The sequence below is a fragment of the Eretmochelys imbricata genome, chromosome 18, assembly GCF_965152235.1.
Source record: "Eretmochelys imbricata isolate rEreImb1 chromosome 18, rEreImb1.hap1, whole genome shotgun sequence".
In the NCBI taxonomy this organism is placed as follows: domain Eukaryota; kingdom Metazoa; phylum Chordata; order Testudines; family Cheloniidae; genus Eretmochelys; species Eretmochelys imbricata.
Genome location: NC_135589.1, coordinates 6271139 through 6292829, shown reverse-complemented (window position 1 = coordinate 6292829; position 21691 = coordinate 6271139). Strand labels below are relative to the sequence as shown.

The 21691-nt window shown below is 54.6% G+C and overlaps 1 protein-coding gene across 1 annotated transcript; it reads right to left on the bottom strand.

The window, feature by feature from the left end:
* Positions 1 to 529: 529 nt before the first annotated feature.
* Positions 530 to 17760, bottom strand: LOC144276925 (chloride channel protein ClC-Kb-like). The gene is made up of 19 exons (XM_077837379.1): positions 17640 to 17760; positions 16416 to 16544; positions 13942 to 14070; positions 12834 to 12973; positions 12056 to 12133; positions 11794 to 11872; positions 9252 to 9377; positions 6963 to 7047; positions 6433 to 6534; positions 5802 to 5886; positions 5080 to 5253; positions 4007 to 4076; positions 3514 to 3624; positions 2936 to 3149; positions 2404 to 2537; positions 1814 to 1914; positions 1040 to 1123; positions 785 to 871; positions 530 to 577 (listed from the first exon to the last, which is right to left on the bottom strand). Exons 1-19 carry the CDS (start codon positions 17758 to 17760, stop codon positions 530 to 532), a joined length of 2097 nt encoding a protein of 698 aa, XP_077693505.1.
* Positions 17761 to 21691: the final 3931 nt, after the last annotated feature.

The following is a 21691-nucleotide window of genomic DNA, read 5'->3' as shown; positions in this document are numbered from 1 at the left end:
CACTGCCCGAAGCGCAGGCCCCTGCCCCTTGAACTCAAGGATCATCTCTTCTCGGGCTTGCTAAGTAGCAGATTCTTGTCCCACTGGGCCCAGCCCAGAGAGGGCAGCAAGCACTAAATTCAGGATGGTGCATGCACATTTCACATTGCACTATACACTGCAGCCTTGGTTTGCCCTCTGCACTGACAGTCTGTGGCCCAAGTTGTTTGTCCCTGTGTAGCTGTGTGTTATTGTGTCTCCAGGGTGGTGAGGGCTGCCAGCGGCTGGCAGGCTCCCCGGGGCAGAGAGGTCCAGGTTTTGCCTCTGCTCTCACAACTGTGGCTCCTTGCGGCGGGAGCAGGAAGGGCGGAGAAGCTTTCAAATCCATTTCCATTTACAAAAAATAATTGGGGAGATCCACGTAAGAGGCGGGGGCTCCTGCCAGCCCTGCCCCTGTGCTGCTGAGATCTCAGTGCCCCAGCGAGATCCCCTGTCCCACGCTCCGCTGCACAGAAGGGGGAAGGGGCTGCTGTCCCAGGCTCCGAATTGCTCACTTCAGCGTCTTCGGATTTGCCAGGTCTTCAATCGCCTTCTTCATCTGGAAGAGAAAGCGGCAGGTGGGCAAGGCCATGCCCCCGCCTGGCTCCATGCTCCCCCCAGCCCCAGGGAATCAATAGCCACTGAGTCACCTCCTCAATGCCCATTCCTTTCCCAATCCAGGATGGGTCCTTGAGCTCCTGGCCAGCAGCTCTCCGGTCAGCCCTTCTCCCCCAGCCCCCGATTCCTCGCTGGCCCCAGCCCTTACCTCGCGCCGAGAGATGGCCCCGACGAGCTGCCCCAAGTTGGTGACGAAGACACGCTGCATGCTCAGCAGTTCAAACAGGGTGTGAGCCTGGAAGGGAATGAGAAGCGAGTGTGACGTGGGAGGGCAGCGCCGTCCAGATCTCGGCAGAGCCCTCCCCCCCGCGTCGGTTCCCTCTTCACATGGAGATGGCAGGGCCTACACAAGCCTGGAGCTGCCCAGAGCCCTTCCTCCCAGGCCCTCTTCCCACCCAGTTACCTGGTGCAGAGATGTCCAAGGTGACAGCTGGAGGGTTATTGGCTCGATGGTGCAGTCGTCCCCCAGCGTCCCGTTGGAGCGAGGCTGTCGGGGAAGACAACGGGGGGTGGGCATTGATAGACCTGAGGAGGCCATCGCAGTGGTACCACTTTCGAAGAGCACTCTCGGGGCCTGTCCCACCCACGCGCTGCCTCCCATGGGGACAGGACTCGGTGAAGTGCCTTTGCGGTCTGATACCTTACGGATTGCAAGGTGCTGCCCCTTTAAGAGGGTGGAGCCTCAGCAGTGGGTGTGGTCTCAGCAGGGTGTCAGCGGTGATATTGACGTAGGGTTGAACGCCCCCCCAAGCCTCTTGCCTGGGCCTCGGTGTCAGCACATCGCAGCCTGAGGCACTGAACCCCCCATTGCAGACTGGTCTCTCCAAAGGGGTACGGCTCCGGGAGGGCCCCGGGTGTGACATGGAGCCACCCAGCGGTCTTGGAAGGAAACTGGGACTGACCCATGGTGGCCACCTGCCCTGCCCTTGCTAGACTGGAGCAAGCGCCCTAATGGACTGCACTGAACAATCCGTCCCAGGCTGCCGGGACCAAAGAGCCTCTCCCATCACTAAGGTGGGGCTGAGCGGACGGAGGGGACGACCTGCAGCCTCTAGCCCAGGGATCTCACCAGTTCCCTCCCAGGTCTCGTTCCCCTAAACCTCCACCCGCTCTGTGCTAAGAGCTGCTGGCTGGAGGGGCCATGTGGGCAGCAGGGGGATGAGTTCTCTGAACCTACCTTCTCCCCTGGCTCCTGGGGGGACAGCTTGGCTTCATCGTGGGTCTGGAGGTACCTGATCAACTCAGCTCTTTGCACCATGCCCACCAGCATCAAAGACTCTGTAGGAGAAGGAGACAGGAGGTGGGAGGAGGAGCTGGATGGGTGGCTCAGATCCCTGGCACTGGCTGACCACTTCATGGTCATGGGCCCAGGCTGATGGCACATCCCTGCCCACCACGAGGGCTGTGTCCAGGGAGGCAGCTCCATGCCGTGGGCTCCGTTAAGCCATGGATGCTCCTCCACCAAGGTAAGGCTGCTCATGTCACTGGCTTGCTCCCACCCGTCCAGCCCGGGGCCCTCAGTAGCAAGGAGAAATGCCAGCCATGTCAATCAAAGGGAACCGCTCCAGATGCTCCATCCCTGCCAGACTAGGAAGCAGGCTTGTCTCTCGCTGCCCAGGGCAGCAGGGCCCAGCTCCAGGGGAAAGGGAGAGGGGTGGGGGAGGGAAGGAGAGACAGAGATGGCCATGGGGCTGCGGGACAGAGAGAAGAAGCGGAAGGGCCAGCAGGACCCGTGGCCCCAACTCTGGGCACTGTGTGGCATGGTACCTGTGCTCTCCACAATGGGGTACTCCAGGTCGTCGGTAGAGGTCACAACACTGAGGATCTCCTCAAAGCTGGCGCCCTTGGCCAGGACTGCAAAGTGGGTGTTCATGAACTGGTCAGTGGTCACCCTGTAGGAGCTGGGGGTAGAAGGGCCAAAGGTCAGCCAGGAAAAAGGGGAGAGAGCTCTCCCCTGACCCAGCACCGAGGCCTCTGGACAACCATCACCCCAGGGGGGCTGGTGTAAGCCAGAGCCAGGAACCTCAGACTGATGCAGGGATGGCGTGGGAGCTAAGGACCCTGTGGTTGATCTGTTATTAACCCACGGTACACCAGGGCTACTCTCCTGCCTCAGCTCTGTCTCTGTGCCAGGCGCTGCATTCGCTACCCAGCCGGGGTGGTGTGGGCCTCCCTCCCCTCCAGCTCTAGCTGCCTGCCTAACCTGCCCCTCTTGCACCGCCGCCAACCCAGCGCCAGGCCAGCAGAGACGCCCCTCCCAGGGGTAGCCGGTGGCAGCAGCGTCTCCCCAGGGGCTTACCCGATGTGTCGGCTCCTGATCCGGGGCAGATAGGGCAACTTTTTCACGATGATGGTGCCGTCGTAGAAGGAGGGCTGGAACTTCTGGGCTATCGCATTGGCAACCAGCACAGCCAGGATGACGGGCAGGATATGGGCAATCTGCCCAGTCACTTCAAAGGCCAGCAGGGCAGTGGACAGGGTGTGGGTGACTGAGCCCGAAAATGCTGCCGCCCCTGCCAGAAGGACAATACGAAGGGCACTGATCTCTCAGTGCTGTCCAGTGGGGGGATCTGCCAGGGAGCTCGTGTCCAGCTCCCAGATCCTCCTGCATCATTCTCTCAGGCTGTCATACCTTGCCAGCCATGGCGGAGCTGTGTCCAGCCCTCCTGAGCTGGAGTTGGGCTCCTAGCACACCAGGCCTTTGGGAAGGGAAAGGAATGGGGGAAGGCAGAAAGATCCTGGAGACCACCCCAGAAATATGGGGTAATACACTAAATTCTGGAGCCACCCTGCAAAGGCACCTACCACTGCAGTCTCATTGGTCATTCAAAGCCTCTCACCAGGCTCCTGAGTTGAGGTCTCATGCTAGAGACTTACCTGCCAGTGCGTAGCCTCCCGGAGTGATGGTGTTAACTACGCCGTCTGACTGAATACCATGAGGGAAGAGAAAGGCGACCACTTCCCCCACCAAACGCCCGATTGCAGCGCCTGGGAAAACATTCACCACTGGAATCCAGCCACTCGGATCTAAAGGTCAGGGACTCACGTTCCCACCTCCCAGTGGGCCCCTCTGGGACAGAAGCACAAAGGCCCAGGATTTGTTGAGTGTATGTGCCACCGGAGAAGGAACCAAAGTTCCCAGGAGCCAGGGGTGGATCTTGCTGATCTAAGCACTTGCTGCTTTCCCCTCTCTCCACAACCCTTCTGCAGGGCAAGGGCTCTGAGTGTCAAGAGATCCCAGCAGCATCCTCTTAGCTCTGAGTGATAAAGGGCTGGTCCAGTTGGCAGCCCTTATTCCCTGTTATGGTAATAAGGACAATCAAATGGTCCAATCAGAAATGGGTGCAAGGGCAGGGTGAAGCGGTCTCACCGTATACAAAGAGCGGCATGAAGTACCCAGCTGGCATAGGCATGGTGGTGGCCAAGATCAGCATCCAGAACTTGAATGAACGAGAGAGCGGGAGCAAGTGAGACATCCACCCACGTGCACCCACTCCACCCATCCCTAGCCCGCGATGGTGGGGGTGGGGTGTCTAGCCACCAAACCAGTTTGCAGAATCCTCCATCCAGAGGCAGGCCCTGCTCTGCACATACACCCTGCACATTACCACGTCAAGGTGCACAGCCGTACCCTCATCGCCCAGAGGTGACAGATCTGCCAGGGGACCCAAAAGGAAGCCTTCCCCTGGACTGGCTAGGAGGAGCTGTGCTGAGCTGTTCTTAGCTGACCTGGCCAAACATTACATGGGAGATCTGGTTCTTCTGGCCCTCAGGTCCTTGCCAAATGACACAGAGAGGGAGCACAGGAGTTGCTGGCTACACTTCCCCTTCATAGAATACCAGGGTTGGAAGGGACCTCAGGAGGTCATCTAGTCCAACCCCCTGCTTAAAGCAGGACCGATCCCCGACTAAATCATCCCAGCCAGGGCTTTGTCAAGTCTGACCTTAAAACCCTCTGAAGAAGGAGATTCCACCACCTCCCTAGGTAGGAGGGATCCATTATTGCATTGGCTGGGGATCAAACCCAAGTCAACTGCTTAGAAGGCAGCTACACTCACCACTCTACCACCAACACAACTGGTATAAATGGCAAGATTCACACAAGAGTAACAGGGACATTTCCTCAACAGGAACCAGAGACTTCTCCTCCTAGGCCCTTCACGAGGGCACTCTCCCTCCGCCCAGTGCACATGGCACAACCTTGGAGCCCTCTGGTTACTCAACAGGAGCTGCCACCTTGTATCCCCTATCAGACTCCACTGGGTCCTTGACTTTCCTCTCCCACCTCTGCTCCACGAGGCTGCATGTTCTTGGCTCTCCCTAAAGGTTCTAGAGGTCGATCCAGCAAGGGGCTGAGCACTCCCGGCTCCACAGAGCACTGAGGTTCCTGTAGAATCAGACCCATGGTACCCATTCTCACGGAGACCTCAACAGGACCAATACCTTCATCACCAGGAACAGCCCCAGGCTGCCATAGATGGTGATTCTGGGCTCCCACCACTCAATCCACAGGTTTTCAGGGTCGACTTGAGGAGGCCTGGCCAGCGATGCGTTCTGGGACAGAAGGCCCCACGTCTGGTTGTCGAAAAGGGAGGTGAGGTGCTCCTTCATGCTGAGCTGGGAAAGGAGACAGGTCGAAGCACTTCCCCGCACAGGAGGAGGAGATGCTGTGAATCACTATCGTGCTCAGACATAGTCTGATTCTCTTATCACCCGCACTGGTGTAAAGCAGGAGTAGCTCCATAGATAGATGTCAGGAGAGTGAAGGCGTACAACTGGCCCCAGCCTGCTATACCTACTAGCTGTATTAAGCCTGGAAGACCAGACTGATGGAAAATACAGGCTTCAGGGGACTGCTGCCCTGCCAGAGGGATCTTGGGTGGGAGGCAGAGAGGACCTAGGGTGTGGGCTGAAGAGTCTGGAGACAGGAGCCATAGATGAAGCCAACCTGGGGAGAAGGTTGGAGTTGGACTTTAGTGAGAAGATGACAATTTACTTTGTTAGTAAAGCCAGACCCCAAGAAGGGGGGAGTTGGTCTCTCCACAGTGTCGCCTGTCTTTCAGAGCTGGTTGGGAAAGGCTCCTGCTCTCCACCCTGGAGTGAGTGCTTAGATCCCCACTGGTCAGAGAACAGGCGAGGGGATCCCGAGATAGGCCAGTACTTACCCTGGATGCCATGAAGTGCCCCAGGCTAGGAGGGAATGTGATGGAGGCGAGCAGGAGGGCCACCAGGGAGGAATAAATGGGCTTGCTGAAAAAGACAGATCAGTGACATGTAACATCACACGGTGACCCTGGAATGGGGCTCTCTGAACTACAGGGGAAAGGGAGGGTCAGGGAGATGGCAGGTCACACAGGCTGGGTAGCCAAGCTGCAATGGGCCCATGAATTCTCCGCTAGGGTGAAAAGCCAGCAAAGGTTCTGGAGCAGGAGGGAGGTTTCCTTTCCCTCCTGCAGCAGAGGAGGAGGAGACAAACCATCCCCTTGTGGGCAGCGCAGGAGCCGAGCAGGCAGAGAATGCTCCAGCATGGAGCCTTTGCTGCCAGCAGTTGGTTAGGAGGGAACAAATAGGCAGGCACATGCCAGTGCCTCTTGGGGACTGAGCCAAGGGAACAGGATGGATGTGGTGGGAGATGACATCCAGGGCAGCACAGGGGGTGCTGGAGGGACAAGGAGGGAGACAGGGCCTGGGCAGAGAAGATCTTCGGCCACACACATGGCTTGCATGCCTCCCGTCCTGCTGCAATTTGGGAACAGCCCCCACTGCCGAGAACATCCCTCCCTCCAGAACGCATACTCTGTAGCCAGCAGCTTGGCGGTGATCATGTTCCTCCGGACGTATCCCAGGAGCCAGCGCTGACAGAAGAGATATGCACAGCTTAGAACCCCACAGATCCCCCTGCCGAGAGAAGAGAACGAAAAGCAGGAATTACCCCCCACTTCTCCCCCGAGAACAGCCGGTGTCCTCCAAGACAGTCAGAGATCTGCACACGGGTGGATTCAAGGGTGATTTCATTACCAGGCATATTCGTGGAGTAGCATAAAGAAACCATGAATGTAGCTATTCCTAGGTTTGGCTAGTGACTATCTACGGCACCTCCCAGCTCTTCATAGATTTCATCCTCACGCACCCGGTGCGGTAGGGCACTGCTTGTGTGTCCATTGTATAGATGGCAGAGTGTTGTCTCAGTAACTTGCCCACAGCAGCTGCAGGTTTGCCAGGCCCCAGGGCAGCAAGCTATCCACTGGGCTGGTCCCCCCTTCCTTTGAAAGTGACACCTCTGCACCGAACAAAAGAAAATCAGACCAGACTGGGCCTGCTCTTACCCGAGCACCATGAAGAAGAACGTCTCTGGGAGATCAAAGGGGAAATCAATCTTAAAATTGGTCTTGAATAGAGCAGTGATGGTTTCTGAGAAAAAGAGTCAAAAGTCACAACCATGGACACCCCAGGCCAATTCGACACGCACCCTCCAGTTCTATTAGCATTAGTCACAGGAGCGGCAGAAGCACCCTAAAAGTGGAGGGGCCACAGGCGTCCGAACCATGGTCCCGTCCCTGCCTTGCCCCCTGAACCCCTGCGCTCACACTGCCTCTTCCCCTGAGGGTCGAGGCCCGAGGCCCCGCTCCTGTGCCGTCCCTTCCCTCCAAGACCCCGCCACCCTCTTGCTCCTCTCTGCCCTCGTCATTCACTCTTACCGCTGGGAAAAAGGGGGGGCCATGGCCACTGGCCCCCATTCTGGTGCCCTGATTAGCCAATAGGGAGCGGAGTGTATATCACAGACTCCCGTGGTGGCGGCAGCAGCTGGACTGTGCCAGCAGATTGGCCCGAGTGACGCTGGGACGAGGGCAAACCAGAACCCAGCCACCATGATGACATGATATTTGCATCCCCAACTGCGCAACAAAGAATGTTACCTCCTGACCCACAGCCCGGAAGAGCCCACCCCACCAGTGGAAGATGATTCCCAGCCATGTGTCAGGGGGATGCCACCAGCCCTCCTTCTTCCACAGGCCCCACGGACGGGTTCTCAGAGCATGGCTCTGAGGCTAGGGCACCAGCCCAAGCCAGCCAGCAGTGTTGGGGGTTAGCTTGGCTGGCTGCTTTGGATTTCCAGGTGGAGTTGGCATCTCATAGCCTCCTAAGACATGCTAGCAGCATCCGGCACTCTCCCCCGCCGAGTCTCTAAACTGATCCTTTCGGTGTGACTCAGACTCTGTCCTGTTCTTTGACAGTTTAAAGGCCAGGGGAGAAATGAGGTGACTTTTGATGCTCATAAAACTGCGGGAGACAGAAACACATCTGGGTCTCTGCAGCCTGCCCACACACAGCTCTTCCCAGGCACCTCAGCCGTGACCTGCAGCCCCCCCATCTCAGCCCCCTGTTCCAGTCCACAGGCACGGCTCTGCAGGTGCCACTCAACCCTGACCTGTGGTGGCATCAACCGCAGCCAATCGGACCAATGGCCTGTGCTTTTATACTGCGAACAAACAGCCGTTAGAGTCTGGCCTGGCAGAGTCATTTCAGATCCAATGCTGCAAATTGACACAGGTTATGAGCCTCATTCAGGCTGCCTGGGATGCTTTTGGCTAACACTACAGGTGGCTTTATCAATTTTTTTCAAGCAGGGCCATGTCTGAAATTGCACTGCTGGGGTCCAGACCATGCTATAACAGACCATGGTTCTGTCAGCAGCATCCAGGACATAAACGATGCATCATGCACTGTTAACGAGCTGATTTTAGCAGGATACAGGACCAATACTCAGCCCAGAGCCTGCCAGTCTGCTTTCAAAGATCAGTGTCTTTTGCTCGGTTGTTCTGACCTCAGTCAGGGGAAAGATGAATTCTTTTCTAATCCAGGATTTTGTTTAAAAAAAGAAATGTCATTCTGCCTGAATGGAGCACCTTTCATCCTGATGGATAGCAAGCACTCTGCAAACTACAGACTGCTTTACAAAGGAATCTTTCAACCACCATTAAAATGCAGCCACTTCTGGGGTGGACACAGCACGTGACAAAAGCACACCCACAACACTTTTGGGTAGGGAGAGGAGAATACCGAATGCAAGGTGCAGGAGGTATATAATAAGATAGAATGTAACTAGCTGAGTTCCTTCCCCTTGTTCCTTCTGATTTAAAGAGGACTCTCATCCCTTAGGTATTGCAGAGCTGGAACTAATAGGACCCATCCAATCTGACTGCCAGTGTGAATCAGCAGAATAACTCTGCACTGTAGCTGTAGCTCCTGACACAATCTCCCAGCCAAGGTCTCACTTCCAAGTTCTGACCCAGTCTGATGCTGCTTATTTCATAGGCTCCCAACACAAGGCCGGTAGTCTGGAGGAGGGATATTTCAGTAGGGTGACCAGATGTCCCAATTTTATAGGGACAGTCCCAATTTTTGGGTCTTTTTCTTATATAGGCTCCTATTACCCCCCCACCCCGTCCCGATTTTTCACTTTTGCTGTCTGGTCACCCTTATATTTCAGGGATGGGGCAGCCCAGCTGTGCACATGGATACCCATGTGTGGTTTGAACTTCTCTTCACTCGTGGGCCATCCCATCAGTCCTGGTGCCCCGCTCCGATGGCTCAGCCAGCGCCACTCCCTGTACCTTGTTCACTGTTGAAGACGGCGAGCAGGCGGAACATGAAGGCTCCGCAGGTGGCAGAGAAGAAGCCCCTCCAATAGTCCCTGACCGCAAAGTGGGATGACATCACCTCAATGCTGAACAGGACCCCTGGGGAAATAGAGGTCTCAGGTTACTGGGATGGCAAATGAGAGGCAACAACTCACGTTAGGCATCTGAGCAGGCCCTGGGTGAGCTGGATGCAGACAGCAGCCAGAGCAGACCCAGACTGAGCCAGGTGCTTGTGCCTTATCTTCTGGCAAACTCTCAAGTGCTTATTAAATTTTATGCCCTGGGGAAAACATACAGCATCAAAGGTCCAGATCCTCACACCAGGAGTCTGGGCCATTCACAAAGAGGCCAGTTAGACTCTTCCACCTCCAGCACCGCTGACGATGGTGTTACGGGATGGAGAGGAGATGCTAATCTTTGAAGTTCAGAGGAGTCCCCCAACCTGCTGCTGTGAGGCCACTGCCAATTTGGTGTCTCAGTGCCGATGCAACATGTTACAGAGCCAGGCAGTGTGCGCTCTCACCCTTGGAGACTTTATATTCGTTCTTTCTTTGTCCGTTACTTTCTTTAATCTGAAATAAAAGTCCCTTAGGCTGAGCAATACATAGCTGCTGTCAGCGTAGGGGAAAAACACAGCACTGGAGACATAGCAATGCAAGAAGGGACTGATTTAAAGAGTCGTTTCATTGACATCAAAGGCCTTTGGAGCAGGCCCTCGGATAGCTCCAAATCTATTCTGCATCTAGTGACAGAAATTCCAGCAGGGACATTGTTTCCACCTGCTGCTGCTGGAGATCTCAGTTCTGAGCTCTTCTCCTCAAAGGACCCACATTAGGGTTCGTACTGTTGAATTTTAAAAGGGGTTTTACAGAACCTAATACACATAGAAACATTTCCCTGGCTTTCCAGGTAGGGTCATCATGGTTTTGCCACCTGGTTTTCCTTCTTAAGAGACATCTCACCTTCCCGGGGGCTCTCTTCTGGGTAGTCCCATTCGCAGTTCAGGGCAGACACGAACTGCCATTTTGGCCAAGGTGCCATTTTGTTCTGAGTTACTGACTCTCCACAGTAACACGATCAATTGCTATTCATTTAGCAACAGCAGAAAGGGTGTGAAGACAACAGGAGGTGAATTCCTACCTCCCTGCTGGCTCCAAAAGCACCAGCCTTATAGGAAAGGTAAGAGGGAAATTGGCAAGGTGGGGTAGGGTGCAAGGAGCACCAATGGGAACAGAGCGAGGCAGAGCAGAACCAGTTGGGGCCAGGACTGCTGTATTGTTCGCCAGCAGGGTTTGAAGTCAAGATTTTCGGCACCAAAGAACAGATCTTGACCATATGAGATACTCTATTGGCTAGCACCAATAGAAGGCTGTTATCCTCTGTGTCAGGGGTTCCCAACGGTGGTACACATACCCCTGGGGGTACACAAGGCATCTTGGGGGGTACGCAGGAGCTTTAAAACTCTGTGGGAATTTGTTATATAAAACACGGTAATTAACGTATTTCAAGATGTACCAGTGAGAACACAAATACACAGAGACACTGATGTATAGAGCCCTCCCCGCCAATCACCATACCGTGCAGGTTCAGTTGCCCAGCAACAGCCCAGTCTAACTGAGCTCAGAACTGAGGGGGGTGTTCGGTTGTATACGTTGCACTATAACTAGATCTGTACATAACAGTGACATATGGACAGGTGGCTAAAGACAGCTGGTGGTAAGATGACCACACAAAGTATCAGTGATGAGAAGGGTAGGGGTAAGCAGGCAGCCGGTGGTAGCTCTGGCAGGGGGCACCAGGGCAGCTGGTGGTTGCTCCGGCAGGCGGTACGGGGGCAGCTGGTGGTAGCTCTGGCAGGCGGTTCGGGGGCAGCTGGTGGTAGCTCCAGCCGGGGACACCGGGGCAGCCGGTGGTTGCTCCGGCAGGCGGTACGGGGGCAGCCGGTGGTTGCTCTGGCAGGCAGTACGGGGGCAGCCAGTGGTTGCTCCGGCAGATGGTATGGGGGCAGCCGGTGGTTGCTCCGGCAGCCGGTACGGGGGCAGCCGGTGGTATGCGGTATGCGGCTGTACCCCCTGCCGGAGCAACCACCGGCTGCCCCCATACCGCCTGCTGGAGCAACCACCGGCTGCCCTCGTACTGCCTGCCAGAGCAACCACCGACTGCCCCCATACTGCCTGCCAGAGCAACCACTGGCTGCCCCCGTACTGCCTGCCGGAGCAACCACCGGCTGCCCCGGTGTCCCCTGCCCGAGCTACCACCGGCTGCCCCAGTGCCCCCGGCCAGAGCTACCACTGGCTGCCTCCGTAACGGCTGCCGGAGCAACCACCGGCTGCTCCGGCAGGCAGTATGGGGGCAGCCGGTGGTTGCTCCGGCAGGGGGTACAGCGCAATAAGAAAAGTTTGGGAACCTCTGCTGTGTGACCCAGCTGGTGAGGGGAGGCATCACACACTCCACCAGCATGTGACACTGTCCCCACCCCTTCCACCCCCCCGGGTCATGCCAGTTGCACTCTTACCGCTAATGGGAGCCCCGAAGACGGTCGCGACTCCCACAGCAGCGGCTGCCACCAGCATCTCCGTCTGCTTGCTTTTGTTCTGGAACGGAGACACATGCAGAGCAGGGTGGTTTGCCTCAGACTTTAGGACTCGCAGGGAGTCCCACTATGCTGCCAGCGGGGATCAGTCGATAAGGGCAACCCTGGGGAGAGGGGTGTATTACCCCCTCCCTGAGTCCCCTCTCATCTCACCAGCAGGCAGTGGCCCCATTCTCCACCTTACCTCATACTCCCCAACGACAGACATTTGGATCTTTCCTAAATACGCTGCGATCATGCTGGAGAGGTGCACAAAGGGGCCCTGGAGGAGAAGAGGAGTTGGGTGCTCAGTGGTTTGCACGAAGAGCAGAGACTCTCTAAAGGGCAGTGGCTTCCTTCGAGAGTCACTTGGAAAAATGAGCTGTTAAACAGCAAGCTGGTCTCAACCTTAAGTACCACCGCCCTACTCTGACACGGGCTAATTCCCATCCACCCGCCATTGCTGCTCATCCACTGGATGGTTTCCATCTCCGTTTGTTTGCTGCTCAGAGAGGAGGGGCTCTCGAGCATGTTATAGACACACCCCTTCTCAGACCCAGAAAGGCCCTCGGGTTCTTTGCACATGTCTGGAGATTCCCGTCTCTTGCTGGACTTGGAATCTGTTGACACGACCTGACTGAGACACACCCTCAGATATCAGACAGCTAAAAATCGGCTCCGGTGCCCTGAATCAGGGTCAGATTCCCAGCGGGTGTACAGCAGCATCGCCCCACTGACGTCAATGGATTTGCACCAGCTGTGGATCTAGCCCTCCTTGGGACACCCCAGCAACTTTTGACTTCATCTGCCTCCCGAGAGTTGGAAGGGAGTCTCCTTTCTGTACTTTTTATATTATCCCCAATGGCCTACACCGGCCTGGTCCCTCAAGAGGAACCATTAGAGGGCAGCATGGAAGAGTCACCAGCAACCGAAACGTCTCCTCAACCTTATTCAGCTGCGAGACCGAGCGGGGAACACTTAACGACTTTGCCGAGGAATATGGTGCTCCCACATGCGAGGGTGCAGGTCAGCCCCACCACTTTGGCTCCAAAGTTTTTAATGGCCAGGTACTCCTCCAGCATGACTCCGGTGAGAATGGTCTTGAGCTCCGGGATGCCAGAGCCTGGAAAAACACAAAAACGTAGGACACGCCAGAATGCCAGCAAACAACTCGGAAAGCCAAGAGTTAACAGAGGTGAAGGCATTTGGTAAGAATGTCTGGATCTCCAGTTCTGGGATTCCAGTGGTTCTCCAACCAGGAATCCAGCATCAACAAGACCAAGGGGGTGTATTCTGAGTTGGGTACTTGCAATTAAAACCAGATGACACTACATCATCCAAAAGCAGAGAGATGCTCTGCTTCTATCCAAGGTGTTTTCCATATTTGTTGGGTTCCAGGGATAAAAAAAAAAAAGCCATCTGTTGCTTGCTATAGGGCAAAGACCTTTGTGCATACCTGACACTGAGAGCCAGTGAAAGGTTCCCTGGGGTCAGCCCTGGCGACTGAAGTCCTCTGTTTATCCACCAAGCCAATACAATATGGGAAGCAGCAGCACAAACTTCCCACACGCAGCCCGGCCAACTCACTTCAACGCATCAGACCTGGGGCGCGAGAGGGGAGTTCACTCTCAAGGCCCTTCCAGTCCTTGACCTGTCTACTGTGATGGCCAACAAGGGACCCACTTAGTGCTAACCATCGTAGGATTTTTGTGATGTGCACATCTGTCTCCAGCTTTCTCCACTCTGTAGGCCACCCGCTAGGAGATAGACCATCTGATGGACCATCTCCCCAACCCCCCATTGCTTAGTTCTCAAAAGTGGAAGAACCACTTCATTTACTGCCCACTGGGCTGCACTGTCCCCATCAGGCTACACTGTCCCCATCATGATGTTGGTCAGCATGAGCCCATGGTGCAACAGAAGAGTCACCCCTGAAGCACTTGATATCAGGTTGGGTAGCCAATAGCCTGGAACTTGATTCCAGAAGAGACACCAGGCTGGTAAGGAGCTATGGGGCAAAGGGATGATTCTTATTAATCAGACAGCTCCTCTGTGACCTGTGAGCCTCAAGTCTGAGCACATTGGACTCACCTCCCGAGTGTGGAGTGATGCTTTGAGAGAAGCCAGTGGAGAAGGCGGACAGGGCAACCGGGTACATCGTCCAGGACAGGTATTTCAGCAGTAAGTGATCCCCGAGCTCCTGGTAAAGCCACTTGTGTGCTAGAAAATGAGTAAAACAGAGATGAAGGAAGTGATGTAGCAAAATGGACCAGTGGCCTAACGAGTGCAATATCTTGCCTCCCTTCACAACACAACAGACCAGTTCTGCATCTGTTCTGATAGCCCACATACGACACACCAGAACAGAGCGACGGTCCAACTGTTCCAATGTCCCACCATTCCAGATTATATCAATGGCCCAATCCCAATTCTGGGATCCCACCTCCTGCCACACCATAACAGATCATTGGTCCAGCTATTCCAGTTCACTCCTTCCAACAGTTCTCAGTGGCCAAGGGAAGATGGTAATCCCATTGAAACATCTAATTGTACAATAATATCCCTTGGAGAAAGACGGGGAGATTCTTCCTGACCCCCATCTGACAATCTTCCTAAGCCCTGAAGCATGAGGATTGGCAGTGCTTGGGTTTTTACCCCACCTAGTGTAACCCTCAGATTCCATTCTAATTTAAGTGTGTGCAGTGCAATAGTGCATCTTACTAAGTTGTTTGCCCCACTAATATCCTATGGCAGTGAGTTCCACAGGTTTATTATACAGGTTTATTATACAGCATCTAACTCTTTGATTTTATGAATGCCCTTCCTGCCTTTCATTCACCACAGCTTCCAACTCTGTGTTCCCTGGAACATTACCCTACATAAAAACATGACATCAAAACAAACTGGGGTGGGTTGTGATAGGACGGTCGGGAGAGGGGAAGAAGGACCGGCAAAGGGTGGCGTAGGAACAGTCTCTATGATGAGTTCAGCCGCAGGGTTTCCTGTGGCCAACATACTCTAAGCTTTTCATGTTAAAAATCAATGTCAGTGGCCCTAGCGGGTCTGTGGAAATAGGTCGTATACATGGGGCATCCTTCATCTGAACCCTCTTTCTATTGCCCTTTCTTGGGGCCACATTCCATGCTCCTATCTGAAACCCAAATCCCTCTTTCCTCAGCGCTGGGTAGGGGCCCGCTCTGCCCAGCTGCTGCCTTTCAGAAAACAGACTGGGGCTGCACAGGACAGGCAGCTGAGGTTAGCAAGTTGCCACGCCCCATAGAGTTTGTTCGTGCCATCATTTGCACAGGCAGGGTAGCTGGAATCCACTCCAGACGGGCTCAGAAATTCAGTCTGGAATCTCTCTCCCACTCGCTGTCTCCTCCTTCACGTGGAAGAAAGAAAACAACGTGGATTTCTGTCTCCACCTGGAATGGATTCCTTGGGGAGGATAAAAGCCTCTTTCAGATTTCTGTGCACACCCGGGGTGGATCATTCTGACATGATAGTAATTAACCGAGATACACAAAGGAGCTCCCAGGGTACTGTTTGATCTCATGTGAACTCCACTAGGTGTCAATGTAACCTAAGTTTTCCCTCTGGGCATGGACTCTGGCTTTGTGTATTTTACCTGTCAGTGTGGGCTCCTAGGGTTCAGGAGCTCCTAGGGTTCAGGAGCTCCCAGGGTACTGTTTGATCTCATGTGAACTCCACTAGGTGTCAATGTAACCTAAGTTTTCCCTCTGGGCATGGACTCTGGCTTTGTGTATTTTACCCGTCAGTGTGGGCTCCTAGGGTTCAGCCGCAAATCCCCTCAGAATGGAGCGTCAGATGGAACAGGGAAATTCTGGACTGCTTTCCAGCCACAGGTCCCAGCGGTGAGGGTGGGGAGGTGTTGCTGTGCTGTGGAGGGGATGGAGGGGGTAACTTGCCCAGGGTCATGCAGTGAGTCGGTGGCAGGAATAGAACCCGATGCTCCGGATTCCTAGTTCAGTGCCCTACCCACCCAGCTCCTTTCCCTAAGCTTATACTGTTTGCTCAGCCAGTGATACCCTGCATTGAATTCTGCTGTCATCCCCATGTGCCAGCATCCCCCACGGAGAACCCAAAACACAGATTTCCATGGCACAGTCGGTGAACCCTACAGAGACCAGCCAGGCCAGGAGCTTCCTCTCAAGTGTTGCTGCAGTAGAGTCTTGCAGAACACCCCGTGCGCTCCTAGGACAGGCCATTGCCTTGGGGCTCCTACGTTCTGAGTAGGCAGAGGCTAGGAGCAGCGCAGAGGGAATTCTCTCCATGTCCAGAAAACCCCCACTGAGCAACTTTGGCCAGAAGGACTATGGAGCATTCAGGAGACGCATCCAGTGGAACAATGCAAGCCAAGGCCTGGCCAGGAGCACCTGAGTACTAATCCCATCTCTGATACTACCTCCTCCTGTGGCACTGTGGCCCCTCTCCCTGCCTCAGTTTCTCCAGGCGGATAATCATTCTGCTGTACTCGCTGCAGAGGCCAGGGTGCTTTGTAGTATTCAGCTGAGAGAAAGAGATCACAACCAGTCAATAGTTACCATTCGATACCCTGGAGACGGTGAAATCCATGGCAAAACTGATCAGCGCCATTATCAACCCCAGGAAAAAGAGGAAGTACCAGTCATCACCGACACGGAACAGCTGGCGCTTCACACACTCCAGGCAGCCTACAGGGGGCACCAGTGGGACAGGGTGAGTCAGACACACTCTGCTGGGGCTAGGTAAATCGCATGTTACAAGGAGGGTCAGCTAAACCCCACAGGGCATGAGTTTGATCATTGCACGGCAACTCCCCTTTCCTTTTGCCAAGGGACTGTAGCTAACCCAGTAAAAACCCTGGCCCCAGATCAGGGCCCAGGCACCAGGAGAATTTCCTCCTGCCTGTGCTCCTAGGGAAGGGTTTTTGGGGTTGCTCTTTTCAGCCCCCTTGTAAACAGAGGTTGCACATCCCTCACAGGAGGAAAGTGAGCGGAGGTGGTCAGTAGTGCAGGGTCTGGCACTGAAGCAGAAACTGATCGTTTGTTCTGCACTCGGAGGAACAGGTTCTCGGAAGATGGGAGAAGCACATTGATACTTTTCAACCAGCTCGGTTATTAACCAGGAAACAAAGTTCCCCTGTGGTGGCAGCTTTGTTAAGGCTGAAATATTCCATGAGTTCATTCCGAGATTCATTTTCAGTCCAGCTACTGCCAGCGAGACCCACCCAGCAGCTGGGTTTTGTCCTTCTTCAGCTCTCTATGCAGGCAAATGTCAAGGGAAAGGCAGTACAGACCGAAGGGGCACCTTAGAAATCCCAGCCGGATGTTATTAAATACAGCTGACCAGCAGCCCTGGATCAAACCCAGTGCAGTGATTTGGGGGCAGCCATTTGAAATCTAAGCCCAGTTGGAGCAGCCACAGAACAACACAGGCAGACAGAGCAGGGAGACGCGCACAAGCCCCTAGACAAGTACGGAGTGCGGAGCAGGGGTTATTCGATCAAGCGTAGCAGAGAAAGGACCATCAGCCTGCTGGGGCCTGGCTTTATTAACACAGAAGTTAACAACGACACACCATAGAGTGGGGGCTTTAGGAACTGCAAGGCTCCAGCTGGGAAGGTGCCTGGGGCCCCACCCCAAAGGGGTACAGGTGTCATACTTGAGGGCCTGCTGGCAGAGGAGAATGCTGCTTATGCCCCATCTGGACTAGATGGCCCAGGAGGCCTTCGCCAACTCTGCCACCCGTGCTGGAGTAGGAGCATTTCCTCCCATCTTGGCTCTTACCTCGGATTGTCCTGCGTGTTCTGGGCCAGGGCCTCCAGCTTTCTTCTAGCACGAGAATCCTCTCTGCCGCCTGAGCAGCCTGGTGCTCCCTCCACACGCTCCAGGACCCTGCTGTTGCCATGGGCCAGCGATGCCTCCAGGCCAGGAGTAGCAGGTCCCTGTGCAAACCGGGTAAGAGGCGGTTCCGGGCTGCGTCGCCGTAGGGGGTTCTGGGCTACGGAGAGGCCCATGTTACAAAGGATGGCACGGAGCTAACCAGGAACCATTTCGCTATCAGCGACCATACAGCTTTGGCAAACGACAGGCTCGGCTGCCCTGGTCTGCATGTGTGGTGGAGCGGCCTACCTCCCCCAGCTGCTGCTTCCCCAACAACCCAGCCATGGGGTACTGCATTGCTGGGTCAGAAACAGCCTCCTTATGGACCCTGGGCTGGAATTTGATGTTACACGGCTGCAAATCCATTCACTTCAATGGATTAATTCTACACTTACACTGGTGACACTGAGCCCTGGGTCGCTCCCCTCCCCGCTCTCCAAGCTTGTCTAGTCCCATCCCGTCCCCATCCCCCCTCCCATCACCTCTGTTGTGGTGAAAACCTTCTCCTCTGCCCTTCCCAGAATCCAGAACAGACTCCCTGCCAACTCACTGACTCACCCTCTCATTTCATATCACGCCTGACGACAGCTTTGGCCCTGCCCGGATCTCTTGAGACAAAGTCAGTGAGACTTGGACCCTCCTTGGGGTGGCCTAATGCCTAGGGGCGAGCTTCTAAGACAGAATCTCGCTGGAGAGCGAGGGGTTATTTAGCTCTGCTGCACACCAGGAAGCAGTTTATAGGAAAGATCCTGCACCAGGTAAAGCCGCATTGTGCTAATAATAGCTGATGTTTGGCATCTAGCTGGAGTGAGCGGGTGATTAATGTGTTGACGGAGTGGGTGACCTTGAGTTGCTAATGGAGTGAGACCCAACAAACGTGCAGACTCGACTGGAATAAATGCTCCCACCATGCACCAGGCCCGTGAGGCCTCAGGGCATTCACGTGTTGTTCACAGGAGGCCAAGAAGGTCAAGTGTAGGACAGGAGCTTATCGGACAGCTCAGAGCTAGGTTTTGTCACCTGGACACAACCGCTGCAGGATCCCAGCAGAGGCCCCATGGCAAAGGGACACAATTCCCTCCAGGCATCCCGCCCCTGGCTCAGCTGCACTGACCACCTGGGGATGGAGCCAAACCTCTACCCCTTTGCTGCCCACTGTTCCAGGAAGCGGGTAAGCAGGGGCATCAAAACACTGAGCGTTGCTGATGTGTCAGGATGGGGGCTCTTCCCTCTGAGCCAGCTGGGTAGCCCAGGTGATATAGCTTACCCCAGCAGGTTCGGGTAGCCTGCCCAAGGCGTGGGGGTCTATGGGGATGTAGTCGAAGTCTCAACACATAGAATCATAGAAGATTAGGGTCGGAAGAGACCTCAGGAGGTCATCTAGTCCAACCCCCTGCTCAGAGCAGGACCAACACCAACTAAATCATCCCAGCCAGGGCTTTGTCAAACCGGGCCTTAAAAATGTCTTAAGATCTAAGATCAAATGAAACCAAAAGGCATTTAGGGCTGGATCCTGCCCATCCCCTGACCCCCACTCACGCAGAGCCCCCCTGAAATCAACATGATGTAAGGTAATGCTAAATGTGAGCAGGGCTGGCAGAATCCAGCACTTAATGAACCTTTATGACAAGGACATAAGTACCTGGATAGAAACCATCCTGTTTCGGGTTGCTTCAGGGAGGGCCTGGCTCTTATATCAGCCAGACTGGGTTCACCTAATTCAGACCGCTCGTGCCATCCCTGAGGACTCAGCCCCTGTAGTTTCACAGCACAGAATCTGCCCCTGCAAGGACTTGTACCAACAAGGGTGCAGTAACAGTGAAGCCTCGGCACGGGGGGCAAATGTACAGCGTGTGCCATGCTGTGACCCAGCAGCCAGGCCCTTCACCACTGCAGCGCCCCAATCTTGAAAGCAGGGGCAGCGGCTGCAGAAGTGGGCTGGGAGAGCCAGTACTGAGGAGGAAAGGGGGGTTCGTGGCTCGCAGGGCGGTGGTTGGTTTGGGGCTCTGACGGGCGTGGGAATGGGGATCAGAGGGGGAATGGGAGGGAGTAGAGAGGATTCTAGCTAGAGCTGATAGAAAAAACCTTTCGATGGAACGTGTTCAGTGTCAATTGCCTGGGACCCAATGGGAATTTTTCAGCAAAAGCTTCTGTGTTCATCAAAAACTTTCACCAAAAAACTGAAATCTGATTTTTTGTTTGTTTGTTTCCTGCAACCAAAAAACTAAAATTTCAGGGGTTTGGGTTGCTGAAAACTGAACATTTTTTTCAGGTTCTACTTTCTACGAGGAAATTTGTTGTGACAGAAAAAAGTGAAACATTTTGCAGTTTTGTCAAAATTTTTCATGGGGAAGAAACATCATTTCCCAACCAGCTGTGATCACAAGCCTTGAGACAAGGGAGCTCACTGGGCCAGGCCACAAGGAGTCTAAGAGACTCCAACGTGGGGAAGTTAATATCTCCCTTTCACCATGTAAGTTACACCAGCACAGACTCCTCTCTGAGCCTCTCTCCCCAAACTTTTCCATGCTGGTCTGGACCTCTGCACTTTTCATGATTCGCGCATTGCTCATTCGTACCCTAAAGATGAGTCTTTGTTGGGTGGGCAGGGGCAATGAACTAGCAGACAGCACCGAAGACAGATTATACCTGTCCGTGAAAGGAGCGGGGAGCCCTACAGGTGCAGGTGCCTGCTTTCAGCGCTGCAGTCTTCTCCACATCAGTCCTGCGTGGGAGTTAGGGGGGGACCAGCTGGTGGCCCTTGGAGATGCAGGAATGGGATTCTGTCCCAGGAACTCAAAACAGCTTCCCTGCATCCTGCCTTGAGCATTTCAGTGCACTCACGTGTAACAGCACCTTCTGATTCAGCAGATGTTCAGAGGCCTAGATTTGGCACTGGTAGGGGCTGTGCTCCTTTCTGGGCAGGACAGGGGCAAAAATGTCTGTCTGCCAGCTTTGTTGGCCCAGATTCTGGGCCCTGCCATGACCCAGTTTGTTGTAAGTTTTTGCTGCTTTATTACTGGGCACCTATATTAACACCCCCTGAAATTCATGGGGCAATTTGCCCCTCTAAGGGCTGTTGCTTCAGGCTCTCTGCAAACTCAGACATCACTGCATTGATAATACTCACTTCACCTTTCAAGGGTTTCTTCACAACCAGGACAGCTGGAGACTTACTGTTTTTTGTTTTAATGAAAGCTGAGATCCTCACATAGAAGATGGCACCTTCAAAAGCAGAGCTGGGTTGCTGACTAGGCACAACCCGGCCCCATTCAAGCTGGGGGAGAATTCCCAGGTAGCCAGTTATGCCATTTTTCCAGCTGCTTTGTGCCACCCAGTGGAGTGGAGCCCCCAGGCCGGGGCCAGAATCCAGCCCAAAGCCTCTTTGACTTGCATCGATCACTAACGTGCTGAGGAACCTCAGTTTTGCTCCACAGAGAGGAAGGGAGTCAACAGAGAAGAAAGAACCACAGAAAATCTGATTTCCTCCCAGCTTCCTGGAACTCATAACTAACTGGACCTATGGCTACAGCAGGAAAGGAGCCCCCAGCTGCCAGCATCTCCACCCAGCAAGGGTGGCCCAGAGGAAAGGCTGGGGTACAGGGGAAAGGGGCTGAGATTCTCAGCGGGTGTAAACTGGTGCCACTCCATTGAAGTCACCGGGGCTATGTCAGTTGGCACCAGCTACGGAGCTGGCCCCTAGGCTAGTGGTTTCGCCTGTGGGACTGACACCCTAGACTCGGAGCGAGTCTGCACTGGAGCTGGCAGGGGGTTCCCAGATTGAGGCGACACCCCTGCGCTGATTGAGCCAATGTAAATGCGGTGGTCCAAGCAGCAGGAGGGGCTAGCCACCCCGAATACAGGCCTATGGGTTCAGATGTGCTCAGAGTCAGGGTGGTGAGCCCATCCCACCTCTCCTGCCACTATAGCTACATTTTAGCATGCTAGCTCGATCA

What these genes read in the sequence shown, in the direction of transcription:
- LOC144276925 (XM_077837379.1), bottom strand. Translation starts at nt 17,760, where the DNA reads ATGGCAACAGCAGGGTCCTGGAGCGTGTGGAGGGAGCACCAGGCTGCT. An exon ending in CTGTCGTTGGGGAGTATGAG is followed by an intron (nt 11,873 to 12,055) that starts GTAAGGTGGAGA and finishes TCTCCGTTCCAG; the next exon opens with AACAAAAGCAAGCAGACGGA. An exon ending in GGGCCATCTCTCGGCGCGAG is followed by an intron (nt 578 to 784) that starts GTAAGGGCTGGG and finishes TTTCTCTTCCAG; the next exon opens with ATGAAGAAGGCGATTGAAGA.